Source organism: Botryllus schlosseri, chromosome 9, assembly GCF_051294905.1.
Source record: "Botryllus schlosseri isolate E-star chromosome 9, Bs_hap1, whole genome shotgun sequence".
NCBI lineage: Eukaryota > Metazoa > Chordata > Ascidiacea > Stolidobranchia > Styelidae > Botryllus > Botryllus schlosseri.
Window position 1 is genome coordinate 22,540,141 of NC_137244.1, and position 25,358 is coordinate 22,565,498.

Below are 25,358 nucleotides of genomic sequence, written 5' to 3' on the forward strand. Positions count from 1 at the left end.
GCTCAGCATCCACGGATAGCATCGAGGAGAAAAATACGGTGGTGCAGACTAGATAACCTTACTTAAATGTCGTATCTCATCTCCATCGTCAAAGCATCTCGATGCTGCAGGCGAAAGTAAATCTGATCGCTCTCTGTCTGTCTCTCTCTCTCCACGTCTTCAGAATCACCACCCTCGCCATTTCCATTGTTAGTTTGAGTGGTTTCGTTAGTAGAGTCAGGCGACTTATAATTATTTCCAGACGAGGGTTAAGCGTTGCAAATATACACCACCACTTTATAAAATATTGATAGATCACCGCCGAAATTCGATTTCGACTTGTTCCGGATGTTACGATTGAATTATTTTATTAGGTAGCGAATGAAAGTGGCTATCCTCGTATTCAGTATACAACTCGATTTAGATCACGACACCAGGTAAGAAGTTTTATTAAGTGGAGGCAGTAACGTACGGACATAATCAATAATCTCAGGTATAAAATGTCAGTATAAATTAGTGCGCCACACATCTGAAACCATAGACTTTTCAGTTTAATGAAGAAATTGCTGACAAGGTTCCAGGTATAAAATCGAGGGTATATTACGACTGGTCGGCCGCTACAGTATCAAGTTCACATATTGCATGTCATGCAGGCCTACGGCTACATGTACGTTTGGCGATAACGCAGAATGAGCATCACATTAGCGATATTGCATATCGCCTAGATATTCCCAACATTTATCGCAGAAAGGTTGGTCGTAATGATTACCTATCTCAAACAACTGCGCCATCGAATCGGATCTTACAGCCTCATAAGATTCTGTGTGTTCTAACGATTGAAGAACCGCCGGACTTTTCGTCTCAAAGATGAGCAATTGCCAGAGTATGATACTGCATAAAGTGTTCAAATTATGCGTGGACTTATCGGGTCATCAGTATCAGTTTGCATCTCTTTACAAAAACAGTTGTACAGGTACACACGTCAGCATTCATGAATCTCGCGACTACGAAGAGGGCAACGCAATTTTGAGGCCGTTGACAATCTTCATATTTCTCGAATAACCATTCTTGTTACTACCACTGTTGAAGGAACGTACTGCTAAATTCGTGTACAACTTCGGCTTTCTTCGAGCGCGAGGCGACAATTCCGCTCCGGTGCTTTTCGATCGTTGCGCAGTCCTAGGCGTAACGCGTTGTCCGGCCTGCCGAAACTGAGCGGAAGATCGCGCAGGTCCGGGCGCGTCTTTTCGAGAAACCGCCAGGTTTTTTCGCGATGCGAGCATCTTTGACACCGACGACTTGTACATCGACCAGGCTTCGCTCGTTTCGTGTTCAGCCCGCGCCTTTTCGATGCCCGGATAGTTTGTTGCCTGATAAGCAGATGTGGTCAGTAACGGAGTAATTTTACTCCTTTACAGTAGTCAAGTAGGTTTTGAATACTTGCAATGTTTCCTCGGGTGGTTACTAAAATGGTTTTAACACTTTAAAATTTGAAAAGTAGAAAGTGTTTTTTTTCGTATGAAATCGTCGTTGGAGCTGCATGAAATATCCATTACAGTAACTGATGAATATATGTCCGAAGACTTCACCTATTTGTGGCGTTATTGGCCAATTTACGTATCTAGCCCGTCTACTAGTTGTTTGTTTTTGATATTATTACGTCATACAGACAAAATAGTTCTTACATTTCGAATTTGATTCACCCCATCACTAACGTTCGCTACTGATGAGAGTTAGTCGAAAAGCTTTTAGCGAATAAATTAACAATATGAAGTTATTGTTTCGCGTTATTCTGAAGTTCTGTACCACAAATCACTTGTTCAATTTACGTTAGTCGCGAATAGTGTTTTAAACAAAACAAAACTTTGTATAATTACGCCATAATTGTGTAAATACTTTCGAAAAACATGCAGTATGAGCCTACGGACGATTTGCACCTAATTTGGTCGATGTATACCATAGGCGGGCAACATAAGGCCCGCAGGCCGGATCCGGCCCGCGACGGGATTTTGTCCGGCCCGCGGACCGTTTCCCGTCTTACATGATAATGCGGCCAGCGGCCCCAGTCTGCCGAGATTGCTCATTACTCGCTTAAACGTCAAATTTTGGTGACTCTATGTTATTATATACGTGTATGCGGATCGTGCGAGAGTGTAGCTTACGCGTAAGTTTGTCGAAGCGAGAAGACTTGCATTATCGGAATTTACGATGCACCCATCCCTATAATGAATTCATATCTTGGTAAAATTGGGGTGCCGGGTGCCGGGCTTATCGAACGCTTTGAAATCTTAATTAGGGATTGCACCGTGTGTTAATTGATCAGAGAGAAGCAGACATGGCGGCGCCTGTATGACAATGCTGTTCTCAAATCCACATTGTCTTCGTCATTATCAGCGAGAAATGGCTTTGAAGTGGCATTGCTGTCTTTTCAGGCCTATCATTTTACAATTAGACTTGGCACGTCTCAGAAATAGATACTTCTGCTTGTAATTGAGTAGAAATGCACGGCTTTACATCTATCTCTAATTGAGTAACAACGCTGCCTATTGGGACCACCTCTGTTGATACGTTAACACAATAATGAGTTGGGGCAGCTCACTCTCGATAATTTTTAACACGGCTCAAAACCGATTGACAGGGCTTAAGAAAGCTATCAGTATTTAAACTTACCCGAACGCTGGCTTCGCTCAGGAGAGAAGAGGGCGCATTGCGCATGAAGAATTTCCGGTGAAGAAGCACGACTTCCGACCCGGTGTCGCTTATCAAACGGGTGTGTTGCAGATCTTCCATTTGACTCGGCGTGGATTCCAAACCCTACGAATGGATATTGGATATGGATTATTTTCCAAAAAGTTTCAAACATTCCCAAAGCTGCAAATGAGTAACAGAAGATGGTCAAATTAGTCGCCGTTGGCACTCAACTAAACGTAAAGGATCTTAAATTTCTGCTCACACATAGAAGTATTGGTGTTGCATGTGCTAGACCAGTGGTTCTCAACCTTTTTTTAGACACGCCCCCCTTTTTGATAGTGAAAAATTTCGCGCCCCCCTTATCGTCATATCACAAAATCCAACTGGGATGCTAGCAACCCCAACAGATTGTTTGGCGGTATGGACGGTTATGAATGTTGATGAGAGAATAAAAATATTTGAAATTGGGTCTACATAGAGAGAAACACGCGTGCATTGGAGGTAAATCACGCGAAGCGCGAAAAAAATTTCCAGGTTACCACTTCTTCGCGTCCCCCTTCAGATGTTTCACGCCCCCCAAGGGGGGCGCGCCCCCCAGGTTGAGAACCCCTGTGCTAGACAAAACCTACTTGACTACTCCGACACAGTAGGTGTACTTATTTACTGGCGAGTGACCACACTCATACATGCGAGTACCTATACTCAAATTATGCCACATCTCATCTCACCAACACATCGCCGGCTCTCAGCTTTCCGAGTTCCAAGTACGCCTGTCTCAAAATGGGCGGGGCGCTTCGTAGAGCCACCGATTTTTTCTTCCATTGCGCGTCGGCCGCGGAAGACTTCGTCGACGAGTAAACGCTTTTGCTCAAAATCGGCTGCATTGGCTTCATCTCTTCCTCGACATGTTGACGGACAGAATGTTTTTTGATTGCGTCATCGCGACTCGCTCGTGCTTCAGCAGCACGTGTAATTGAGATCGGACCATTTCCTTGGTTACTCTCGTCGTATTCTAGGCTGAGCTTTGCCAGCTCCCTGATATAGAAATGAAAATTCCAGTGTTTGTTACAAAATGCCAGGGATGTCTGGAACTCGATATCTAGTTATCCCTGCAATATGCGTTGCAGCACACAGCAAAAAAAGGTTTGCATCGCCGTAATGAGGATAGCCAGGATATCCAAATCCAGATACCCTATATCCTTCTATAACTCAATGCTGACTATACAAAAGAAATTATGATGAAAATGAAAATTATGTATAGGTATCGTCGTAGCGATGGTCACGCTGGCCGAGTGGTCTTGGGCGCCAGACTGAAAAGCGTAGGGGTATGCTCTTACTCGCTCACACTTCTGACGTCATTATTTTTATTTTAATGACTACACAACACAAAAATGAACTTATAAATGTATGCCATGGACTTTCACATCGTCAGGATGGCCGAGTGGTCTAATGCGCCAGACTCATGATTCAAAAGCATATGCTTTTCCTTACTACGAATGTGAGGCTGAAGATTCTGGTCTCCCAATGGAGGCATCCCACTTCTGACACAGTTACTCGTATATATTTCAATTTACAATCATTAATATGACACAATAAACCAATTTTATAATGAAAATCAGTAATTGTTGAATACAGTGTGTGATCCGACAGGCTGACCCTACCCAGAGTCATATCGATTACACCCTGTCATACACCGTTAAGTATCTTGTAATTATTTCATGCGTCAATGCTATTTTCTTTGCGGTTGGACGAACCGAAAAATATTTCTCTCTCTCTCTCTATCTCTCAATAAGCATTATGAATAAATTTGGTAGATATTCGCATCTTCGGGATAGCCGAGTGGTCTAAGGCGCCAGACTCAAGGGCATATATGCTCTTGCTTACTATAAAAGTGAGGCTGAGATTTGTGGACTTCAAATGGAGGCCTGGGTTCGAATCCCACCTCTGACATATTTACTGTTATTTATTTCAATTTACAATCACTAAAATGACACAATAATTGTTTCTAAATAAATATCATATATCTTCGCATCGTCAGGATGGCCGAGTGGCGTAAGGCGCCAGACACAGGATCGCATTCTCTTCCTTACTATAAGAATGTAAGGTTGAGATTCATTCCTGGTTTCGTAATGGAGGCATGGCTTCGAATCCCACTTCTGACACACCCAGGTACGTTTATTTCAATTTGGAATTACTATCATGACACAGTAATGACTTAAGAAATGAATGCGGCGATTTCCGCAACGTCAGGATGGCCGAGTGGTCTAAGGCGCCAGACTCAAGAGCATATCCTCTTCCTTACTATGTGACTGTGAGGCTGAGGTTTCTGGTCTCCGAATGGAGGCGTGGGTTCGAATCCCACTTCTGACACACTTGTTTATATTTAGTTCAATTTGGAATTAATTTCAGGACACAGTAATGGCTTGATAAATGAATCGGCAGATTTCCGCAACGTCAGGATGGCCGAGTGGTCTAAGGCGCCAGACTCAAGAGCGTGGGCTCTTACTTGCTGTGATTGTGGGGCTGAGATTTCTGGTCTCCGAATGGAGGCGTGGGTTCGAATCCCACTTCTGACACACTTGTTTATATTTATTTCAATTTGGCATTACTATCATGACACAGTAATGGCTTAATAAATAAATGCGGCAGATTTCCCCAATTTCAGGATGGCCGAGTGGTCTAAGGCGCCAGACTCAAGAGCGTGGGCTCTTACTTGCTGTGATTGTGGGGCTGAGATTTCTGGTCTCCGAATGGAGGGAGGGTTCGAATCCCACTTCTGACACCCATATATGTATTTCAATTTCCAATTGCTAAAACAGCGACTCAATAATAAATTATAAATGGTTGCGGTAGATTTTCGCATTGTCCCGATGGCAGAGTGGTCGCCGGGCTCAATCTCGTGGGTGTTGCGTCACAACTGATAAAGTTTACATATCGATAACGAATTTGGACTACGTCAACAACATTTTCAAGTCCTTTCATACGAAAATTCCTAAATATACATTATATGCTAATCCATGTATTCCACAGAAGGGAAGGATTTCAATGTCAAACTATTCTGCTATACGAATTGCGATGATCAAAATGAGAACAAGAATTATATATGCTGACCAGGGTATTCTATTAAGTACAGTTTACACATCGAACGAATAAATGCTAAATATAAAAACAAATTCATTACATTAAAAGCAATGTTCCCTCTAATTTTTCATGAGTCTGCGCGCACTCACCAACTCACACCAACAGCGAGTAATGACTAAAAAAAGGTCATCACTTTACGCTTTTTCTGTGCACAGCTTAGATTTTTTGTGCCCAGAGACCGCGTCAGAACTGCGCGAAGGGGGAACATTGATTAAAAGTAGTACCTTGACGCGTCTGCCGCCGTCCTGATTCGCGGACGCTGAGAAGTGGTCGGTTTTGATCCGGGCCGCCAAAGCTGAAAGCTCGCTAATTTTTCCGCCGCGGACTGCGACCGTTTCACTCGCTGACAACCAAGCTCTTCGATTGTGCGTTTGTTGAACATTGGGTTGTTGCGTCTTCTCAAGTCTGATACCATTTGAGCGCGTACCAATGAGCATTCTCCCTGGCGACAATACCATTCGATTAATACCTTACCGGTACAGGTACAGGTACGGGTGAGATTACTCGGTGTTGCAGATGGCTTTGTACATTGCTATAGTATGTGTTGATTCAATGTTTCATGTTACATCATGAAAACCAATTATGTCAGTACACTTTAATGCATCTGAATTCTGGAAATATACATTCAACAACTGGCCCATGCCCATGCCGTATCACATTTGTATATGTGCTTGTGCACAGGAGAGGCTTGTCTCCTCTCTGCCTCACCAGCGGGGCCTGCTTATCGCTTTTAACCACACGGTTGCGCGAGGCCGGATTTGGCGCGATGAGAAGGCTAGGCCTATATAAAAACGGAACATCGTAATCGATTGAAAAAAAGAGCATGACACGCGGTTACAAGCTTATATGCAAAGTCAAACCGATAGAGGATATGCAGATTGCAGATGGACCCATTGCATAACAGCGCAAATTAAACTTTGAAGCAAATTGACAATTTCGCGTTTGTGAAATCAAGCATGTGTGTGATTTGAAGCATCAAGCATTTTGGAATACTGTTGTGTATCAACATTATTTCTTTGTAATTAGATTATGAAATATGCAGATTATTATTTATCCTCAGCAATACTTGAAATCTTTTTCTCGGTGTCGGAAAACAAAATAGGGTCGCAACTAAATACTGATCATTTTCCTTTAAATTGGTGTCAGTTTTTAAAAGGGCTGCCAACCTCTGAATTACGGTATATTTATGAAACACAAGTCAAGTGATAAGACGTCCGAAATTTGTTAGTTAGTACCATAACTGGGTAACTTATGTAAAGTAACATACTATATAGATATAATCCAAATGTTTTACCGATTTTATGATGTATATCCATTCGAATTCATTCGCGCCTCCAAACACCACTGCTCCCTTCCTTTAAAATTGTAGAATACGATCGTATTAGCTTAGATTTTCATCGAAAATGACTCTCAACGATATCACAACAATTTAAATTTTCAATCGACATTTACACCGGCTATCGGGAAATACGTTATCTATTCCTAGTTCAAAGAACTAAACGCTGCGCCAGCCCTGGTAGGTCTTCAAAACTATACGTAGAAGTACTCATACGCAGTAAACCTATGTTAATTGTTTTCATATATGTCAATATATGCCTTATATCAATATTAAGCTAAAAGATAACCGTGGATCACTCACGGGTAATACTGCAGTCGCACATGGTGTTTCTGGCATTGTGACGATTGAAACGGGAATGCCTTGAATAGATGGTGACGCGACAGAAACTCTTTCGGTGCACCTCCGCGTTCACCGTGGATAAGAAAATAATCCTGAACGAAGCATATATACAGCGGTGACGCGGGATAATCGATTACAACGGGGAAAATCAAGACCATTTTATTATTTATGCGGTCGCATAACGCTTTCGCATGCAAATTAGCGTGAAATCTACGGTAAATTGCATCGTTTTCAAATGACATACATACCCTGTGTATGTAACCAGTCATGATATTGTGATTAAAATGGCGAATATTGGTACGGTTGTAATATGCAGAATACAGGCATCTCGTAATAAATTGCCAGTGGCCTTAGCGTCATTTGGCTACAGACATATCCTTAATAGAACTATATCACCTGATCTACAGCGGCGATAATGTAGGCGAACAAGTATATTGCATCAAAATCAACCCCCTCGATGAAACCGCCGGAGTCTCGAATTAGAAATATATTCAACTTGTGAAATCACATACAATTTTAATGGCGTCCGACTGGTGACTTTTACGCTCTAATTGAACCGCGACATTGAAGCTACACCCCAAAAAGCTTCGGTATGGTGCCGAGATAAAGATATGACAGTTGTAAGAGTGCGGATGGAAAATATGTCAGTTTTGGAACATCATCTGCCATCGTCTAAAAATATATATTGGCGCTACGACGCACTTGTTGATTCGGAAAACGTCCTATCGATTCAGTAAAAGTATTACGGAATCAATAAACAGACCATGGCCTTGTGTTTTCGTGGATTTCTGTCAACCAGAATTGCGAGAAAGTGCCATCTCGAAAGTGAATCAGACCACGTTAATCCGCGAGGATGACACTCTCAAGTCTGGCCGGCGCGAATACGTGATAGTCGAATGTAGGCAATGTAGGCATGCTCGTAAAAGACATCACTGATAGTGATAAGTGCATTTCCACAAATTATTACACTGGCGCGTACGAAGTCGATGAAAAGGAAAAAAATTAGGCTGCTCAAAAATGGGTTCCACGTTAAGAAAACAAGCCAGTATAGAATATATTCACTTCTCATATTACCACTAGAGCTGGGCTAAATTAAGTACCTGAGTGTGTCGATTATGACGTCACAACATTATGAATGATGTAAAAAGTTCAAATATGTACCGTTTATGCGATCACAAAAATATAAAGTCACTTCTACAACAAATGAAAGAATTGGGGACAGTTGGCTTTGATGAATAGTAATAACTAGGGCCATTTAAAGTCATTAAAGTCATATTTTTTTCTATGCATCAGTAAGTCGTGAAATCAATTTTAACGCGAAAACCACGTCCCTATGGGGTATATTAAGAAAGTTATAAAGTCATATAAAGTCATATTTTCCTGGTTAGGTCATATTTGAGTTATAAAGTCATATTGTTGTATCCTTTAAATAAAAAGTGCCAATTTAAGCGGTGACGCAATTAAGCACTAAGAAAGTAAGACAATTTCTGATTGAACGAAGGCAAGCTGTAAGGTTAGCCTACATAACATTACAGTCACAGACTTATGAGGTCACACATTGCATGTGTTGCTTCACAATCTGTTTTACTTTTGCGCACTGAAGTAGGACGTCATTTGAAGTTCAGTCAGTGGGTAGGCAGGCTAAAAAGTTCCATCTTGGTTAACTTATATACAAATACATTTGGATTTGAATAAAATAGTATTTACGGTGGGCACCACTATAATAAATAATTGAAGAATTGGTCACCTCCACTACAACAATATTTCAAACTTGATACTGAAATTGGAAAGTCGTACGTACAACATCAGAGAGGCTAATGCTGATCTAAATGCCCTTGATTTCAGAAAAGGTCCGCTTGAGCTCAAACATTACATTAAGAAGCGATTGGACAAAAACCATGTGAAACAAATTATGGAGCCACAAAGGCAATACATTTCCCAGCGCTGTATGCAAACCTGCAGAAGTGTCAACCCACATCAGCGTCTGTGGAGCGCACATTTCCTTACTAAAGTCATTTTACGTCCAAATTTTCACTTTAAAGACTCCAACATTACACACTACATGAAACTGTACTACAACAGTGGTTTAAAATATAAATGGATGCGTATTACTGTTATGTTGTGTATGTTTTACTCGTCAGTTCCATGAGTGACGTTGGTTACATGTAAAAATACACTATTTTCACATAAGGTCATATAAAGTCATATTTTCCATAAAATAAAGTCATATAATTGATTTTTAAAAGTCATATAAAAATGGCCCTAGTAATAACGCAGAGTAGTATGTATTTGCAGTGTTCTAATCTAGAATGAACATGAATGGTTGAGCTCCAGCGCTAATTACATGATCAACCCTGCAGATGCATAAATAATGGAAAGTTGATTTATTGCAACCACCAGCCTGGTTGTTGTAACTCGAAATCGTAAGGTTATCATAGTGTGTAGAGACAGACTTACGTCGCTATCGAGGACAAGCGTTTCAACCGGCCCACGGCAAATTAACGACGACCGCCGTAGCGTACGTTGTTCCATTTCCTCAACCTATACATTCGATAGAGCGTGACTGAAAAAGCCTTGCCGTGTATCACGGACACGTACGTTTGTGGTCATTCCCTTCGTAAGCACTCCGACAGTTTTGGAGATCGTACCGCTGTCGATGTGATATTCTCGAACCACCAACATTTTTCCGGTGATCATGAAATAAAACCGATCCGGGGTCCGGCCCTGCTGAACGACCACTCGCTCCGTTTCGTACCTGAACGAAGTTGTTCCGGTTACGATCCAAGAAATATACCACCATGCAGGGCCATCCGGTATTATTCTGAATGATATGCAGTTTTTATGAAATGCAGCATCCATAGTTTAAGCCAGGGGTTCTCAACTTTCCTAGCATAACGGGCCGCATCTTAACAGCAAAAGACGCTGCGGGCCGCAGAATATTATTACCATATATTTGTGGACTGCTAGGCTAACCAGTCGTAAATGTGTATTTTAGTACATTTGTATGCATTCTACAGCATTAAGGGACAGCGTTCGTGAGCTTTCCGTTGCTGTTTCTAGTGGGATTATGTCATCCTCCGACGGAAGTAAATCCCTTCATGAAGCGTGCATTGCATTCGTTCCTAAGACGGGTGCACCTTCAAAACCTTGCAGCAGAGAACTGAACTTTTTGTTTCAATGCGTGAGCGAGCAAGTACAAAATTACGGTACCTATTCGTTACAGAGGCCATTGTCACTTTGAGCTCTCAGTGATATGAGAAGAAGTCTCATGTTCGGGATAATTTCTGAGCAAACCAATCAACCCTTCTCCTTTCCTTTCCTGGCTTATGCCCTGCACCAGTAGTTACAGAAGCCAGCTTTGTCAAGTTGATGTCGTTTGCTAGTCCCCTCTCCCCACGTTTACCCGGCCAGCATTACCTCTACAAATATATCCACTCCGATAGAATACTCCAATACAATTAGCGTTGCAATGTCCGTGGATTCTGTCCAATGCTTAGGTTAAAGTAGTCTACGCGGCAACGTGTTTCAAAGCGTGCGACAAAAGATCAATTGACATTGCTGTTACTCTTCTTGTCACGGTTGAATCAGACAACTGCAGCTTCGAAATTTGTTAGGTGAAGTTGTCATTGCTGCTAAATTCCGGAAAAAGCGGAGATTCGCACAGTATAGTAACGTTTTGTTGAAAACACACCTTATCTAGCAGATTTCGTGGGTTTAGCGATATAACAAGCAATTTTGAACCATGCGTCTTTAACGTCGTCGGCAATCTCAACAATGCCTCAAAATAAGGATTGCTGGACCTGAGACCTAGCTAGCAACGCTTTTTTCTAAGATCAGGTGATATGTATAACTCCAGATGGAACTATCCGAAGACCTATTCAAAACAATGAGAATCTAAACCCCACCATATATCAAGAAACCAGAAGAGATTGAAGAATGAGAATAAATCAAACGAAACAGAGACGGTGCGATAAGAGAGCTTAAGTAGCTTGCGATCATATCGAAATATCTCGCGGGCCACAGAATAAGCGTCTGCGGGCCGCGGGTTGAGAACCCCTGGTTTAAGCAGATAAGAGCAGTCAACATTAAAAGACATGATCATAATCACGTGAGAAACTAACCCACAGTGTCTGTAAGACCGTAACTATACAGTACAAATCTATTTTACTTTAGTTGGGTTTCCGTGATCCGGTTCAGCATGCTCTGCGTACATTGTGTTGATATTTCAGCAAGATGCAATCTATTATAGACTGTTATTTCTTTAGGCTATGCTGTCGTGATTTAGTGCTTAAGTCTCCATGGATATTATTGCTGCAGGTGACGATAATTTACTCAGGCAGTGAAAATGTCTGCCATCGTGAATAAATGATTACTCCGCGCCGTAATCGTAAACGAATACTTTCCGTTAGCTATAATATAACGCTGCATTTGCCCATCCCGCGAATATTGGCAGTATGCCATACTCGAAGAGGAATAAATTAACCCCTCCATTCCGGAAATCCTTTGAATCGCCTTTGACTATATAATTCATAGTCAATTGGTCCCCGCCAATCCAATAAGTAGGGCATATTGTAATAAATATAATATGGTAATCATATCCATCATCAGCGTGGGAGAAGAGGCGCAAAACATTCCCGAAAAAAAAAACGTAGAAAACAATTTCTTCCGAAACAAGTATAGGATTTCCGACACATCGCCAAAATCGATTGCAACAGACGCAGTGTATCCGGCGCATATCTGAAATATTTATTTGATAAGTGCCACGCGATTAGCCCGTACCTTTCGTAAGCTATGTGTCGAGACAGATTGTCGAGGTCTTCGGGCGTAGAAGCGCTGGCTAGCAATCGACTGGCACCGGTGGCCCGCAGATAAAACTGCACCTTTCGTAAATCGTCTTTTGTTCGGTGTTCCGGAGGGGTTGACAAAATCATTCGCAATTCCAAGTTTACCTAAACCAGTATGGTGACCGGTTGAATCGATAGATATTTCATGGTGTGCTAACACTGCACATTAGTAGTAGGCCTATAGCCCTATATCGTACGAATTCATAAGTGTAATATGATGTAATATGATATATACAATGTAGAAACCTTGATATCGTGTTCAACTCCCTCTAATTGCGGATTTTGTTCATGGTGAGCCTATCGAGACCAGCGGGGTGTGAAATATAGGAGCCGTGACTGCGTGTTGGTCAGAAATGCGTTGAGATATATGTGGCATTTGAACAATAGCATATTATGTAAATAGTTTATAAAGGTCTCGTATCAAAAGCCGAATCTAAACTGAAAATATTTTCGGAATAAATTCCCGTCTATATTGGCATGATCCTTTTCTTTTTTCTCTCTTCCGCTATCTTTACGTAAGTGTGAGCTGAACGTGCGTGTGACGTGTCTACAGTAGGCCCATAATAGTATACAACCAAAGATTTGTAGCTGTCTGTTTGCAATGTGGTTTACGTTCACGGAAGGGAATAATTGGGCGGGAAACATTGTTTGGATTGCAATTAACAAGTCGAGGCGATCATTAGCATGCAACAGTCACCTACAGTGCTTGAATGAGGGTGAAAATGTTGACAGGCATCTAATTCATCTTTATTCATACATCAACTGATCAAATATTTCCTGAAATACTGATCATCAAATGAGGATTTCCCGTCATGTGTACGTATATCATTTGCAAAACACAATATGTTACTCGAAAGGGCTCGTGTTTGGAATGGTAGATGATTCGTTTAACATGACAGACCATTCTAAATGTCAGGCCGATACACGTCAACAAGACATGGAGCGAGGTCACGTGGGTCACCACTACGAGCATTGTGACGCATGATATGAGTTTGGGACTAGAAACAGTTGATCTTCAATTTTCAAGTTGTTTGGTCCGTTTTATAGACATGCGATAAAAACTGTCACGCTTGAGCTGAATATATAACGACCGAAGCTTTGAGTAACATTGCATATACTGGAGACGGCGATCCTTTCACGAAAGCCACATTATTGACCAAGATAAACACACAGACAAGACGTTCTTGTGGTAAAGTGTAAACCCCGGTAAGATGTAGCAACAGATGTCATTTGTAAAATTACAATTGTTTCAGCAAAAGATACCGGAAACGTTTTACGTCAGTGCTCATTCAGAAAAATGAATGCTGTTTGCTTGGGCACGAATGATATAACATTTGCAGAATGAAAACCGTGACATCCATGAGAATGCATATCACGGGGTTACAAAAACACGAACTTCTTCATGAAATAACCCGTCGTAGAGTAAATATAACAAGTAGGAAACCATTTAGGTTTAGGTTAATATCAACTGATTATAACCCTGCGATCTCCATGAAGACAAACTATTAATTGAGATGCATCTCTCAATCTCACATATGTGCTGCAATTTTCCCGTGACTATGTCGTCATAACATACATATGTACAATGTACAATGTACAAGGGCTCTTCAAAAATGACTTTTTTTCTCAAATCGTACTGGCTTCTTGATAAAATTGTTAGGTTACCTAATTTAAGCCTAGACACAAACTTTGGTTCAATTCAAGCCAGTAGCCGCTTTGCTACAGGAGAAGAAAGTTTCCATTTCTTATATAAAAATAAATGATAAAAAATTTGAAAATTTTCTGTTCATCCCATGAAAGTGTTAGGCCGTCTATAGAAACGATGCTCACCAAATTTGGTTCAATTCCAACCAGTGGAAGCGTAGTTATTGCCGTCGAAAAATTTGGATTTGAATAAAATAGTATTTACGGTGACCGATTCTTTGTTTATTTATTATAGTTGTGCTCACCGTAAATACTATTTTATTCAAATCCAAATTTTTCGACGGCAATAACTCCGCTTCCACTGGTTGGAATTGAACCAAATTTGGCGAGCATCGTTTCTATAGACGGCCTAACACTTCCATGGGGTGAACAGAAAATTTTCAAATTTTTTATTATTTATTTTTATATAATAAATAGAAACTTTCTTCTCCTGTAGCAAAGCGGTTACTGCCTGGAATTGAACCAAATTTTGTGTGTAGGCTTAAATTAGGTAACCTAACAATTTTATCAAGTAGCCAGTACGATTTGAGAAAAAAAGTCATTTTTGAAGAGCCCTATATCAGAGACCCTGATCCGACTAATACCACATGATAGATTATGCCTAGTCATTATTTTAAGATACTATTATAGTGGGCAATAGGACAAGCTATGATCGCCTCAGTCTAATTATAACTACCCAATGGTATCAATCAAGCAGCAATCGATAAATAGCACTGGTTATGAGGTGGACGCCAAGAATATTTGGCCCGAATCTAAAACCACAAACTGCATCACACATCAGGTTTGAGAAACCGTATACAATCTATGAATATTGCATATATACATATAAAACTTGATACCTATCCACCTATTGGCAGGATGACGAGACCGTTGATTACATGTACGGCGTTGTACGTACGTACATATTGTACACTATAGTTTAATCCTAATGTTTGTTTGTTTCAAATTGTATGATGTTTCGAAGACCATACATTCATTTTTAATCACTTCTTTGGAGATATGCTATGGGTCAGTTTACATCTAGGCTTTTATGACATTGCCGGCGCCGACGAGATGTCGATTGAGTGGACATTGGACAGTCACTTCTTCTACGGGGCACTAAATATATTTCTTTGGCGAGAAACCGAATTTCCAATACACTTACAGAGCACGTTCTGAAAACTTCGAAATCTTCGGTCTCTTCTCGATGGGTCAGCGTCATGTTCTTAGATTGAATGGCGAATCTGTGTGGAAATTGAGTCTATGGCGGTTGCATTTCACGATAATATGCAACACAGAAGAAAACATACTTTCTCCTCCGCCGAAAGCACCGCAGCAGTAATATAACGCTCCCGACCACTCTTCGGAAGATACCTATGAACTGGAGGATAGAATGTCTGTGTATTGTTTGGCATTGATGGATGAGTTTTTCTAATGAGTTGCAGAGTGGATAGACTGATCGTGTACCTACAATACATTGGGCACCACCGGGATAACCAAAGAATAAATAACTTGCGAAGTTATGGTGATGATAGCATGCTCTGTATCAGTCCTTTTAGTATACAATTAAACGTTTTGATATATTGCTTATTTGATACCACCGACCAATTCCATATTTATGCAAATTGTTTAATGCAACAATGCCCTTCACAAGTGAATTTCAGTACGTGAACTTCGTACTTACTTTTTGCGACTTTTGGGTACTCGACTTTATCCTTTTATTTTCTTTTAGTCTGTTCCGTAACATGGTTTGCTCCATTCTCTAAAACGGAGATCGGTAAGTGCAATCAAACGGCATCACGCTTTATATAGTCAAAAAATATCATTTACTGCGTCCCAAGACAATGTGTCGGTTTTTAATTTCCTTTTTAGGCCTACTTCGAGAGTTACATTGATGCAATTTTAGTCCAAGTCTCAAGTAGCACTATCACGGTATATCAAGGTGATTGTTGGTAGATTTAGCAACGAATAATCATTAAGTATAGTATACAAATGAGATATGCGTTTGGAAAATTTGAGGAAACTTTTGGAGATGTGGAAGGTTCCGACCGTATATTTTTTTTAAATCTCCCGAGATTTTACCATGTACGTAGAGCTGGGCCTATCGAGAGATGTGATCAAGATCCTTTTCTCTCCGATTGATACTTTTCTCAAGTTGACCATTATATCCCTTGATCTGACCGATAAATTCATGTATATAGAAGCATAAGACTGAGAACGATACCATGACTGGCTGCTGCGACACCTCGCTGCCATTATGCTGAGATATATATAAAAACACTTGTTGTTATAATTACATAGAAAAGGAAATATGACTGTATTTTTCGGCATTCAAAATCACATGAGGTAGCGAAATACAACTAAAAATGAGACACGATTTTAGTCAATGAACACTTGAACAGACACATCTCTGATTCATTATTTTAACATCAGACATTTAGGAATCAGAAATCTATAGTTTCAACTTGGACAACTTTTGTCATCGGGTAACCAAAAGGCCCCCTCACAGGCGAGTACCATTAGTATGCCAATTTGCAATCTGGTGAGTATGGGCGATAGGGTATATAGCCCACTCCACCGTACAACCTAGAACAGGAATTCACAATGAAGAATGTATTTTTAGAGCAGTGTGCAGATATACCAAACTTCAATCGACACAGTAATGTCAAATGACACTGACAGTAGGATGACATCGACTAACGAAATGGAATGATATCTCAACTATCTGCTATCACCTATAAATCATCTACACACTTATTTCAACAACATTTTATCGTCTTGACCACTGATTTTCAGTTCCTACTGATAGGCACACTCCTTCTGTACACCCAAATTGAACAACTGTAAACGCCGATGCCAAAAAAGTTTCGCGTTTTCATCCTTGTATGACGATGAAGTGATATAAACACGTTTATTTATGGACGTGGTGTATTTAGTTCAAGTCATCGCTAGCAAACACTTCAATATTGCGCAGAACACTATTTGAGAGTTGTAACTTAGGTTTAAATGAAGTCGGTTTTTCATGTCGTCACGCCATGACATGTCAAGATGCGGATAGTCCTCAAACATTAATTATTTACTTTTCATATACTGTAGTATGCATTGTGGAGTGAAAGTTTCCAAATTAATATTCTTCATATTTATCATCGATGTGCATACGATTCGTCTCGAGATAAATTGTGATTCAACTATATCGTTACATTATTTTTGTGCCGGAATTGGAATTAGCCCAATAAATGGCGGAGTTCATTAGGATAACCACTAGCTAATTATCAATTCGGACGATCTGTATTTTCACCCCAATGAGTGAAGATCTGTTAAGTCAACGATGAATCAATAACATAATACAGTTGATCGAATTGGCTGTTGTACAGTAGGCCTGTAGTATCTGTATCGATGCTAACACGGCATCGTTGTATGGCCGGTAGGGCTGGGCAAAATCGAGTACCTGAGTGATTTGATTCTGAATCACATAAAATGCTTCGAGTCGAGTCGAGTAATCGAGTATCACTCATTATGACGTCATAGCAGAATATTATTTGCCAAAGTTCAAATATGTCCCTTTTAAGCGACCACAAAGAATATATTGCCTGCTATCCATAATATTAAGGATACTTTGTTATTTTTTCGACCATACCGATTTCATTGCACTTGGTGACAATATTGTGGGATGATCATGACTTCGGAAATGTGCTATTTCCAGTAACGTTCGTAGCTTTGTACTTCATGTTTCGTATGCTACGATACGGCCAGTCAAGGTTTCAAGGCTTCAACAGTGAAATTAGCATAAACTCGTTGATCGTTGATAAACTCCTCGTTGATAAATCAACTTTCAGTGGTGAGGAGCGTATAATTTCAGTACTCGAAAAAATCGTCTTTTACTACTCGACTCGAATCATTAAAATTAATACTCGATTCAGATTCGAGTACTCGAATCATTGTGCCCAGCCCTAATGGCCGGTGTATCAGCCTTCTAGCGATGTGATATGATATTGAAACTTGAAATGAGTCTCTAGCGCCACCATTTGCATAAAACACACCGACCGATATTGATTTTTACAGGCTGATACCGATTATCAACACACTCACAAGGCCGATAACCGATATCATAGGCCGATATTAAATGGAAGGAGCAGCTAACCATATTCCAAAAAAATATTAATATTAGACAAGATGGCACTTGTACATGCCTCAGAAAGCTGAACAACAAACGAGCAAACTGAAAAAAATTAGTTATTGCTGAATGGTGCACATTCATTGAAATTTAGGCTAGCCCCAAAAGCAAATCGTGATACATAATTGCAGATCAGTCCACTAGACTGACTAGAGGTAGATTGTAATGCAGGAATCATAGTTTCTCTGCATGGTTACCAGTTAAACTTGCCCTGCAAGTGTAAATCTGTCACGTATCACCAGTGATGGCCCTACGATTGGGGGACCCTGGGCGAGACTTCTGGGGACCCTGGGCAAGACTTCTGGGGAGGGGAGGCTTATAAGTATGTAATCGCAGCTTCTGGGGGGCTCACCTCGCCCACGACCGCCCACCTCGCCCACCCCAAAAGCCACCACTGCGTATCACCCTTTGAGTCGTCGATTTCCAATATTTTCGAAATTTTTTATCTAAAAATATTTGTCGCGATATCGGCCTTCCTATATGCCGATATCGTTAATCGTGAAATTTCCAAATATCGGCCTCGTTCATCGGCCAGGGCGACAATCGGTCAACCTCTACTTAGGATGCCTGTGGACACTGCACTCTAAATATGACGTAGTCTCAAATTAAAGTTACAAGTGTGACAATCACTTTGGAAGCAGCCATTTTTGCTCAGAAATCCACCGTATCCTAACTGCAGCTAAAAGACTTTCACGAAAAGTATCATTCTAGCAATCGATCTCTGTAACCCATTCGTCGCTTCTTGGCGATTTGCGATATTCTAAGCACGCGTTCCTTACTGTTGCGATTACTCGACGTGGTCGTTGCAGAGAATAATTTTTAGATACATGTGAGCTCATATTGTGATGCCACAAGGGTTTAATCATATGTCGAGCGCATAGTTGTTCGGTTTATCAGCAATTTTTATTAGTTCAATACACCACAAAAATTGCGATAGAATGAAAATATAGGAAGATGTCGAAACAACTTTGAGTAATCTTTGAAATCAGACATCCACCTTGGCCTGGGCGATGTAAAGGGAAGGCATGCACACTGAATGAAAAGTAAATGAAAGATAAGATAAAGAATAAATTGACAAAAATGAGGTGGCTGGCATGTCACGGAAGGCGAGATCGGTCACGTCGTGGTCCGGTAATCTTGAGGACGGATTATAGTAGTCATTTAGTAGAAATTGCTTGTATTTCGACGGTGGACATACTCGTCGACCGTCGGATAGTCAGCGGGATACTGTTCCACACGTCAGGTCCGGCATATTTGATGGAGCAATGTGGTGTAGTGTAGTGGCGGCGCCATCTACGCAGGCGGCCCGGGTTGGATTACCGTCGCCGGAGGTTACTCTGGGCTCCTCGTCCCCCGTGTCGCAGTTCTTACGGCGACAAAAAAGCCCGAAAAAAGACCCGGTAAAGAAAGAAAAAGAGCAATAAATAGCTTATAAAAAGGACGGACGAAGAAAGAATAACACCGAAGAGGACTGTGACATCGGGCACTAGGTCGGGGTGGATGCCAGTTCAAGAGACCGGACCTGGTTGGTCGTGCCCTGATCGCTACATGTGAAATGCGCATATAGTCCGTATTTTCCAAATCTCGGATCTGATTTTGCACTGAATCGTACATGACGAGCTTCTTTGAGGTACAGAACTTCAATATACAATTGAATCGTAAATCAATTAATTAATTAATCCTAATATTAGAACAATGTATTCACTATTGCTTGTATGTCGACATGTTGGACAACAGTTATGTATAGTGACATTGAAATCCTATGATTACACACGATTGAAATGCACTGTGTCTTGAGCCTATACATTTATGACCAAATTCGTGCAAGCGTAGAAACAATGACACCTGGAAACGCAATTGATCGGGGTCAACACGAAAATGCTCACGACGTCCAGCTCTTCTAAATGTGTTGATATGTTACCGGAAACAAAAACGCAAAGATACCTATCAGCGAATGGTGTTTCACCGTATTTTATTCAGAGTCGACAATGATAATAACATAACGCAGTACTTGACGATGGAAAATGTTGATATAGTGAGTTCTTTTGTATTAATATCACTCACGAAGCGCTTTGTAACTTTACGGCCTTTCCACGCGTACCAATTCCATCGCGCAAGCGTTGTCGAATTGAAATTATTACTATGGGTTCGATTTTTATACTTAAGAAACGACTGGGAAGAGTAGGCCTAAATTAACGACCATTAAGTTGAAAGCACGGCATCTTCTTCTTTTTAAATGAATGCATCACGAATAAGAGACATGTGTTTGATCCAGAGCATCCATATCCAATCAGGCAATCATTGATCAGCGTAAAGAGACGCATGCGTTTGACACCTATTTGACAAACTATGTCGTGTCGAGTCATACGACTCTGTCAAAAAATCACAACCGGGGTTGTAACACTTTCATAGATTTTAAGTCAGTGATTTATAACCCTCACTAAGCCGCTGAACACTTACGTTAATCTGTAAGCCTTCGCGGAACCCCAAATTTTCGCTGAGTCATAAAAAGCAAAATCTACCACAAAGCATATCTAACTATACAAATCGAATTCATTACTGTAGATTACTGGCCGCTGGAGCTCAAAATGAACTGTGCATCAATATGGTGTAAAAAGAACATAACGATCAAAATTTAGATTTGAATAAAATAGTATTTACGGTGACCAGGTTACTATTTTATTCATTTCCGAATTTTTCGGCTGCAAAAACTCCGCCTCCGTTGGTTGGAATTGAGCCAAATTGGGTGAGCATTGTTTCTATAGACAACATAACAATTTCATGGGGCTCACAGAAAATTTTGAAAATTGATTTATTTATTTTCATACAATAAATAAAAAACTTTCTTCTCCTGTATCAATGCGGCTACTGGTTGGAATTGAAACAAATTTAGCGTGCAGCCTTTAATTAGGGAACCTAACAATTTTATTAAGTAGCCAGTACAAAAAGTCATTTTTGAAGACCCCTACTGTTTAGGTGTTACGGCTGAAGATAATTAGGTTAATAGAGCAATCAAGGTTTGATTGCATATTAGGGATCTGTCAGTCCTTGTTCAGCATAGAATGCGTACTACTGTACACGAAAATACTTGTACTATACCAATTAAGTAAACTCCGCGGTGATATCACATATGTATCCGCGGCACATTCGCATATCATTCAATATCTTCGAATTGAATGAGACAATATTAACATTAACTATACAGCGAGTTCTGTTGAACTAATACACCTATCTTGAATAAAAGGCGATAAAGGCCAGGAAAGATCACTCAAGTTTTGTCACTCTTGTAAAATAAATCCATTCAATCTATTCAATCGTATCACTAGTTCATCGACCGAGCAAACCAAACAAAACTTTCATGTACCAAACTTCGAGATTCTATACGGAACATAAGGAGGATATTCTCGACAGAAAGTTAGCCTCAAGTCTATTGATCAATGGGATTTAAAAAGGACCAAGAAAAAGTACTTCCACAAATATCATGTTGAATTCGAGATTACGGTCGTTAGTGGTAACGGGGTGCCAATTTGTAAACATTACTGCTCAGTTCAAGTACCATTGTAACTTTTGGGTGTCCCCAATGTACTCAATACCAATATAAAATTATGAAAGATAACCAAATTAACACATATATTTTCTTATTTCTTAATAACATTGTTTGAAATTATTTGCGATTGAACAATAACGACCAATACAGTGTCGTCTGTCTGTCGACAGCGGCCGAAATATGTGTGTCCTTCAGAGGTGAATCGCAACTTAGAAAATAGCATACCTGTATTCTGTCTCGTAAATCTTTCGGTGCGCCTTTCGGTCGACTTGATTGACCATCCTTGAAAACCGCGATTTTCAGCATGGATTCTGGATCCTGCCATCCTGAATGACAACAGCTATTCGAGGTAATATACAAAACGAAAAATCACAACCGAATTTGAATTGAAAAAACGAATATATCATAAGTCACTGTAACCCGAATTTAAAGCACGGGAAATACCTAATTCCCACTTTGTTCTCGAAGATGATCGCGTTGGTGGCCTGCTTATAGGAGATTCTTGAAGCGGAAAACTGGAGCGTCCCTGCGAGGCGTCTACCGAAAGAGCTTCCTCCTCCATTATGATTAATTATGCCGTAGCTATCGCCCAACAGTATGCACTATACACACATTTTCTACGAATCTTCAAATGAATGATTGCGTCGACGGTCATAACGAATAGATTTCATCTACTGGTAAAACTGCGGAGACATTTCAGTTTATCCGTAATTTGTTGTAGCATGCAAAGTAGATTACGTGTAGAGTACACAACACAGCATGACACGCAATGGGAAATGCGGAATGCATCACCGCAAATCATTGATACCTATCAGCAGCAGACCATCTTCATTATAACTATGAATTGTGTGTAAAGTCCTGATTATTATGTCCAATATCTCAGCGATTCTAAACGATTTGACTATAGAAATTACCGTATCCAGATGACGATACCTGCTTATCTTCTGCAGATTACAGTTATGTAAGCCTCGTCTGCCCTAATTTATCCCTAGATGCCACTAACGCAATGAACGATCTGCTCACTCGACCAATCTGTAATATTCCGAACTTACTATGACATGCGATGTCAGGCTGACATGATTTGACAAAAAGTTGAAAGCATAGAACTATAGTGTTTACTTTTTAAGACACTATAGCTGTCACAATGTGTTACTAATGCCCCCATATAACCAAGCCCTCTCTGTTTAAACTAATACGAGATGAACACCAAAAATAGGCTACACCATATACAGCAGTGAATAACTTTGATTTATGTGAATAAAAGAGGAGATAATCCAATCCCCGGGTATAAGCACATGAGAGTTGGTATTCCAGGCTAATCGGCTACAGTTATCAAAACATTCGGGTACATACCTATCCCCGGAAGATCTCAACAACTCATTGTCGCCCAGGCTCAAGCTTACTGTTTTGTAAACATAACTAACTGAATAAATTGATTGCTCAAACGAATCAGTTTCCCAACGAACAATCCCGCCGAATGAAGTCTAACCCGCGAAATGCTAGTACCGCCATTCAAACCTGTTTACAAAACACAAGAACAGACTTCGTGAATTTCACCTTCTGTGGATACGGGTCAGATTTGATTCAACACAGCCCTTTTCCGCGTCGAGCCAGATAGAAATACACATTGATACCGTATTATACTATACCAGAGCATCGGAATACATCGCTGTGTACAATGTGCACGTCATTAATTTCCGATTATGTTGAGACTGGTCCGACAAACCCACGGTGGCGAATATGATCGTTGCGACAATCCATTTCAACAACACTGACCATAGTAACAACAATAGTAATTGCGTCAAACCGCAAGCACAGTATAGCTATAGCCTACATAATAATAAATTAAGCATTCATAGTTCTTACTGTATTTTACTATGTATATTATTATGATTATATTATGGTGAGAACCAGTTCGCGGAAATATCTTAAGTCTGCTTTCGATACTCAAACTCCCTACCAAAACCCTGATCCTGAGCATGCAATAATTTAACATCGGCGAAATCAAAGATCCTATACCACGATTTTCACACGTAATATTATCCAGTGTTGGCATTGCTATTAGCAACTTGTTGTGTCTTAATTCCCTAATGACACAGGTGCGTCCACACTCCACAAGCACGAATTTCGATCATAAATCACGGACTAACGAGAAATACTAGGAGCGGTTTTCGCGGGCAAACAAGCAATCTTAACGCGGGCCTGATCAATTGAAGAATATATATCGCAATCAAGTAGGAAAGTAACTAATCACTGACACGTCGGGAAGATCAGTAGGTTCTGACAGCCGGCTTCTACAATCTAGTCTAGACCACTGACCAGTGGTTCTCAAACTTTTTAAGCTCGCGGACCGGTAAAACTTCCAAGAAGTGTTGCGGACCGGTGAACCTTTAATCAAAATTTCCCCTAAACGAAAAATTATATGCTGTTCAAATGTAATACCATAGTGTCTTATAATGGTGTGGATACAAGGAAATCTCACGGCTCACTGCAATTGGTCTACGTCACACTTTTCATTTGGCCAAAGGCAATTTACGGTAATTTTTGACCAGCTTGCCGAGCGCAAAAATTCATAAAATTGGTATCAATCGAAAGCTACCGCGGTACTGATTGCGGAAATATTAATTTATTCTGCTCGTGGTCCTGGAACCCCCAAATCAGCCTCGAAGGTTGCATTGTAAAGGAGTTTGGTATTGTGACGCAACAATGCCGTATGGGATAATATGGCGCAGCTCGGAGCAAGTGCATCGAGACGAGAGTGTGAATGCTCAATGCTCATTGCTCATTCTCAATCGCTTTTGCAACAACGGCCAAAACGCTTGCGGTTTGCGAATTGCGATGCTCCGCACCTGCTCTCAGACGGCATGGTTGCATCATAATACCAAACTCCGTTTCCATGCAACATTCGAGGCTGATTTTGGGGATTCTAGGACCACGAGCAGAATATAATTTATATTTTCGCAATCAGTGCCTCGGTAGCTTTAGATTGATACCAATTTTATCAAATTTCGCTCTCAGCAAGCCTGTCGAAAACCACCGCCAAATTGCCTTTAGCCAAATGGAAAGTGTGACGGAGACCAATCGCATAGTGAGCCTTGAGATTTGCTAGTATCCACATCATTGCAGGACACTACGGTAAACTATAAACTTCATTTAATTCTGCCTTTTCGGTATTGGATATTCCAACGGGGTTCAGTTGAAATTTCTGCAAGGCAAAACGCGCGAAGTCGTGTTAAAAGACCACTAACTGATAATGTTCGGTCTCGTATAAAAGAAATGCAACTTTCCTGTTTTCTATAGCCTCTATTATTATTCTACTGCCAAGTGTAACTTAATTGCACTGCTGGAATTAAACAAAGTTTTTTTTAAAGTCTCCGTACCCGGGGCCTACGATATCGTAGGCCCCGCCGTACCTTTCACACATTGCTTGTCCGAAACGACTTGTAGGCCACTTTTAAGCAGTTTTCTACAAGACTTGCACCATTGAGACGTGCCCAAAGTAGGTCATGAACTTTCTATTACGACACCACGCATAAAAATATGCTCCGAACTGCTAGAGGGGTGGCCAACCATTTAGCCTACGACCACATTCCGAGGCATATAGTCGTAATAAATCAATTG

At 40.6% G+C, this 25,358-nt stretch overlaps 1 protein-coding gene and 2 non-coding genes across 4 annotated transcripts; 2 read left to right on the forward strand and 1 right to left on the reverse strand.

The window, feature by feature from the left end:
- Positions 1-412: 412 nt before the first annotated feature.
- On the reverse strand, positions 413-23,498 carry LOC145446388 (uncharacterized). Of its 2 annotated transcripts, XM_080324676.1 has the most exons (14): positions 22,182-23,498; positions 21,963-22,063; positions 15,701-15,778; positions 15,327-15,397; positions 15,182-15,260; positions 12,269-12,438; positions 10,088-10,244; positions 9,947-10,030; positions 7,451-7,581; positions 7,106-7,166; positions 6,036-6,253; positions 3,399-3,705; positions 2,650-2,793; positions 413-1,349 (listed from the first exon to the last, which is right to left on the reverse strand). In XM_080324676.1, exons 1-14 carry the CDS (start codon positions 22,297-22,299, stop codon positions 984-986), a joined length of 2,085 nt encoding a protein of 694 aa, XP_080180802.1. In that variant the 5' UTR covers positions 22,300-23,498; the 3' UTR covers positions 413-983. The 2 variants fall into 2 exon arrangements, with proteins under 2 accessions (XP_080180802.1, XP_080180801.1); XM_080324675.1 differs by lacking the exons at positions 21,963-22,063; positions 22,182-23,498 and adding an exon at positions 16,099-17,374.
- On the forward strand, positions 4,916-5,040 carry Trnal-caa (transfer RNA leucine (anticodon CAA)). The gene is made up of 2 exons: positions 4,916-4,953; positions 4,995-5,040. It is a non-coding gene; the product is annotated as a tRNA-Leu (tRNA).
- On the forward strand, positions 5,124-5,246 carry Trnal-caa (transfer RNA leucine (anticodon CAA)). Its single transcript has 2 exons — positions 5,124-5,161; positions 5,201-5,246. It is a non-coding gene; the product is annotated as a tRNA-Leu (tRNA).
- Positions 23,499-25,358: the final 1,860 nt, after the last annotated feature.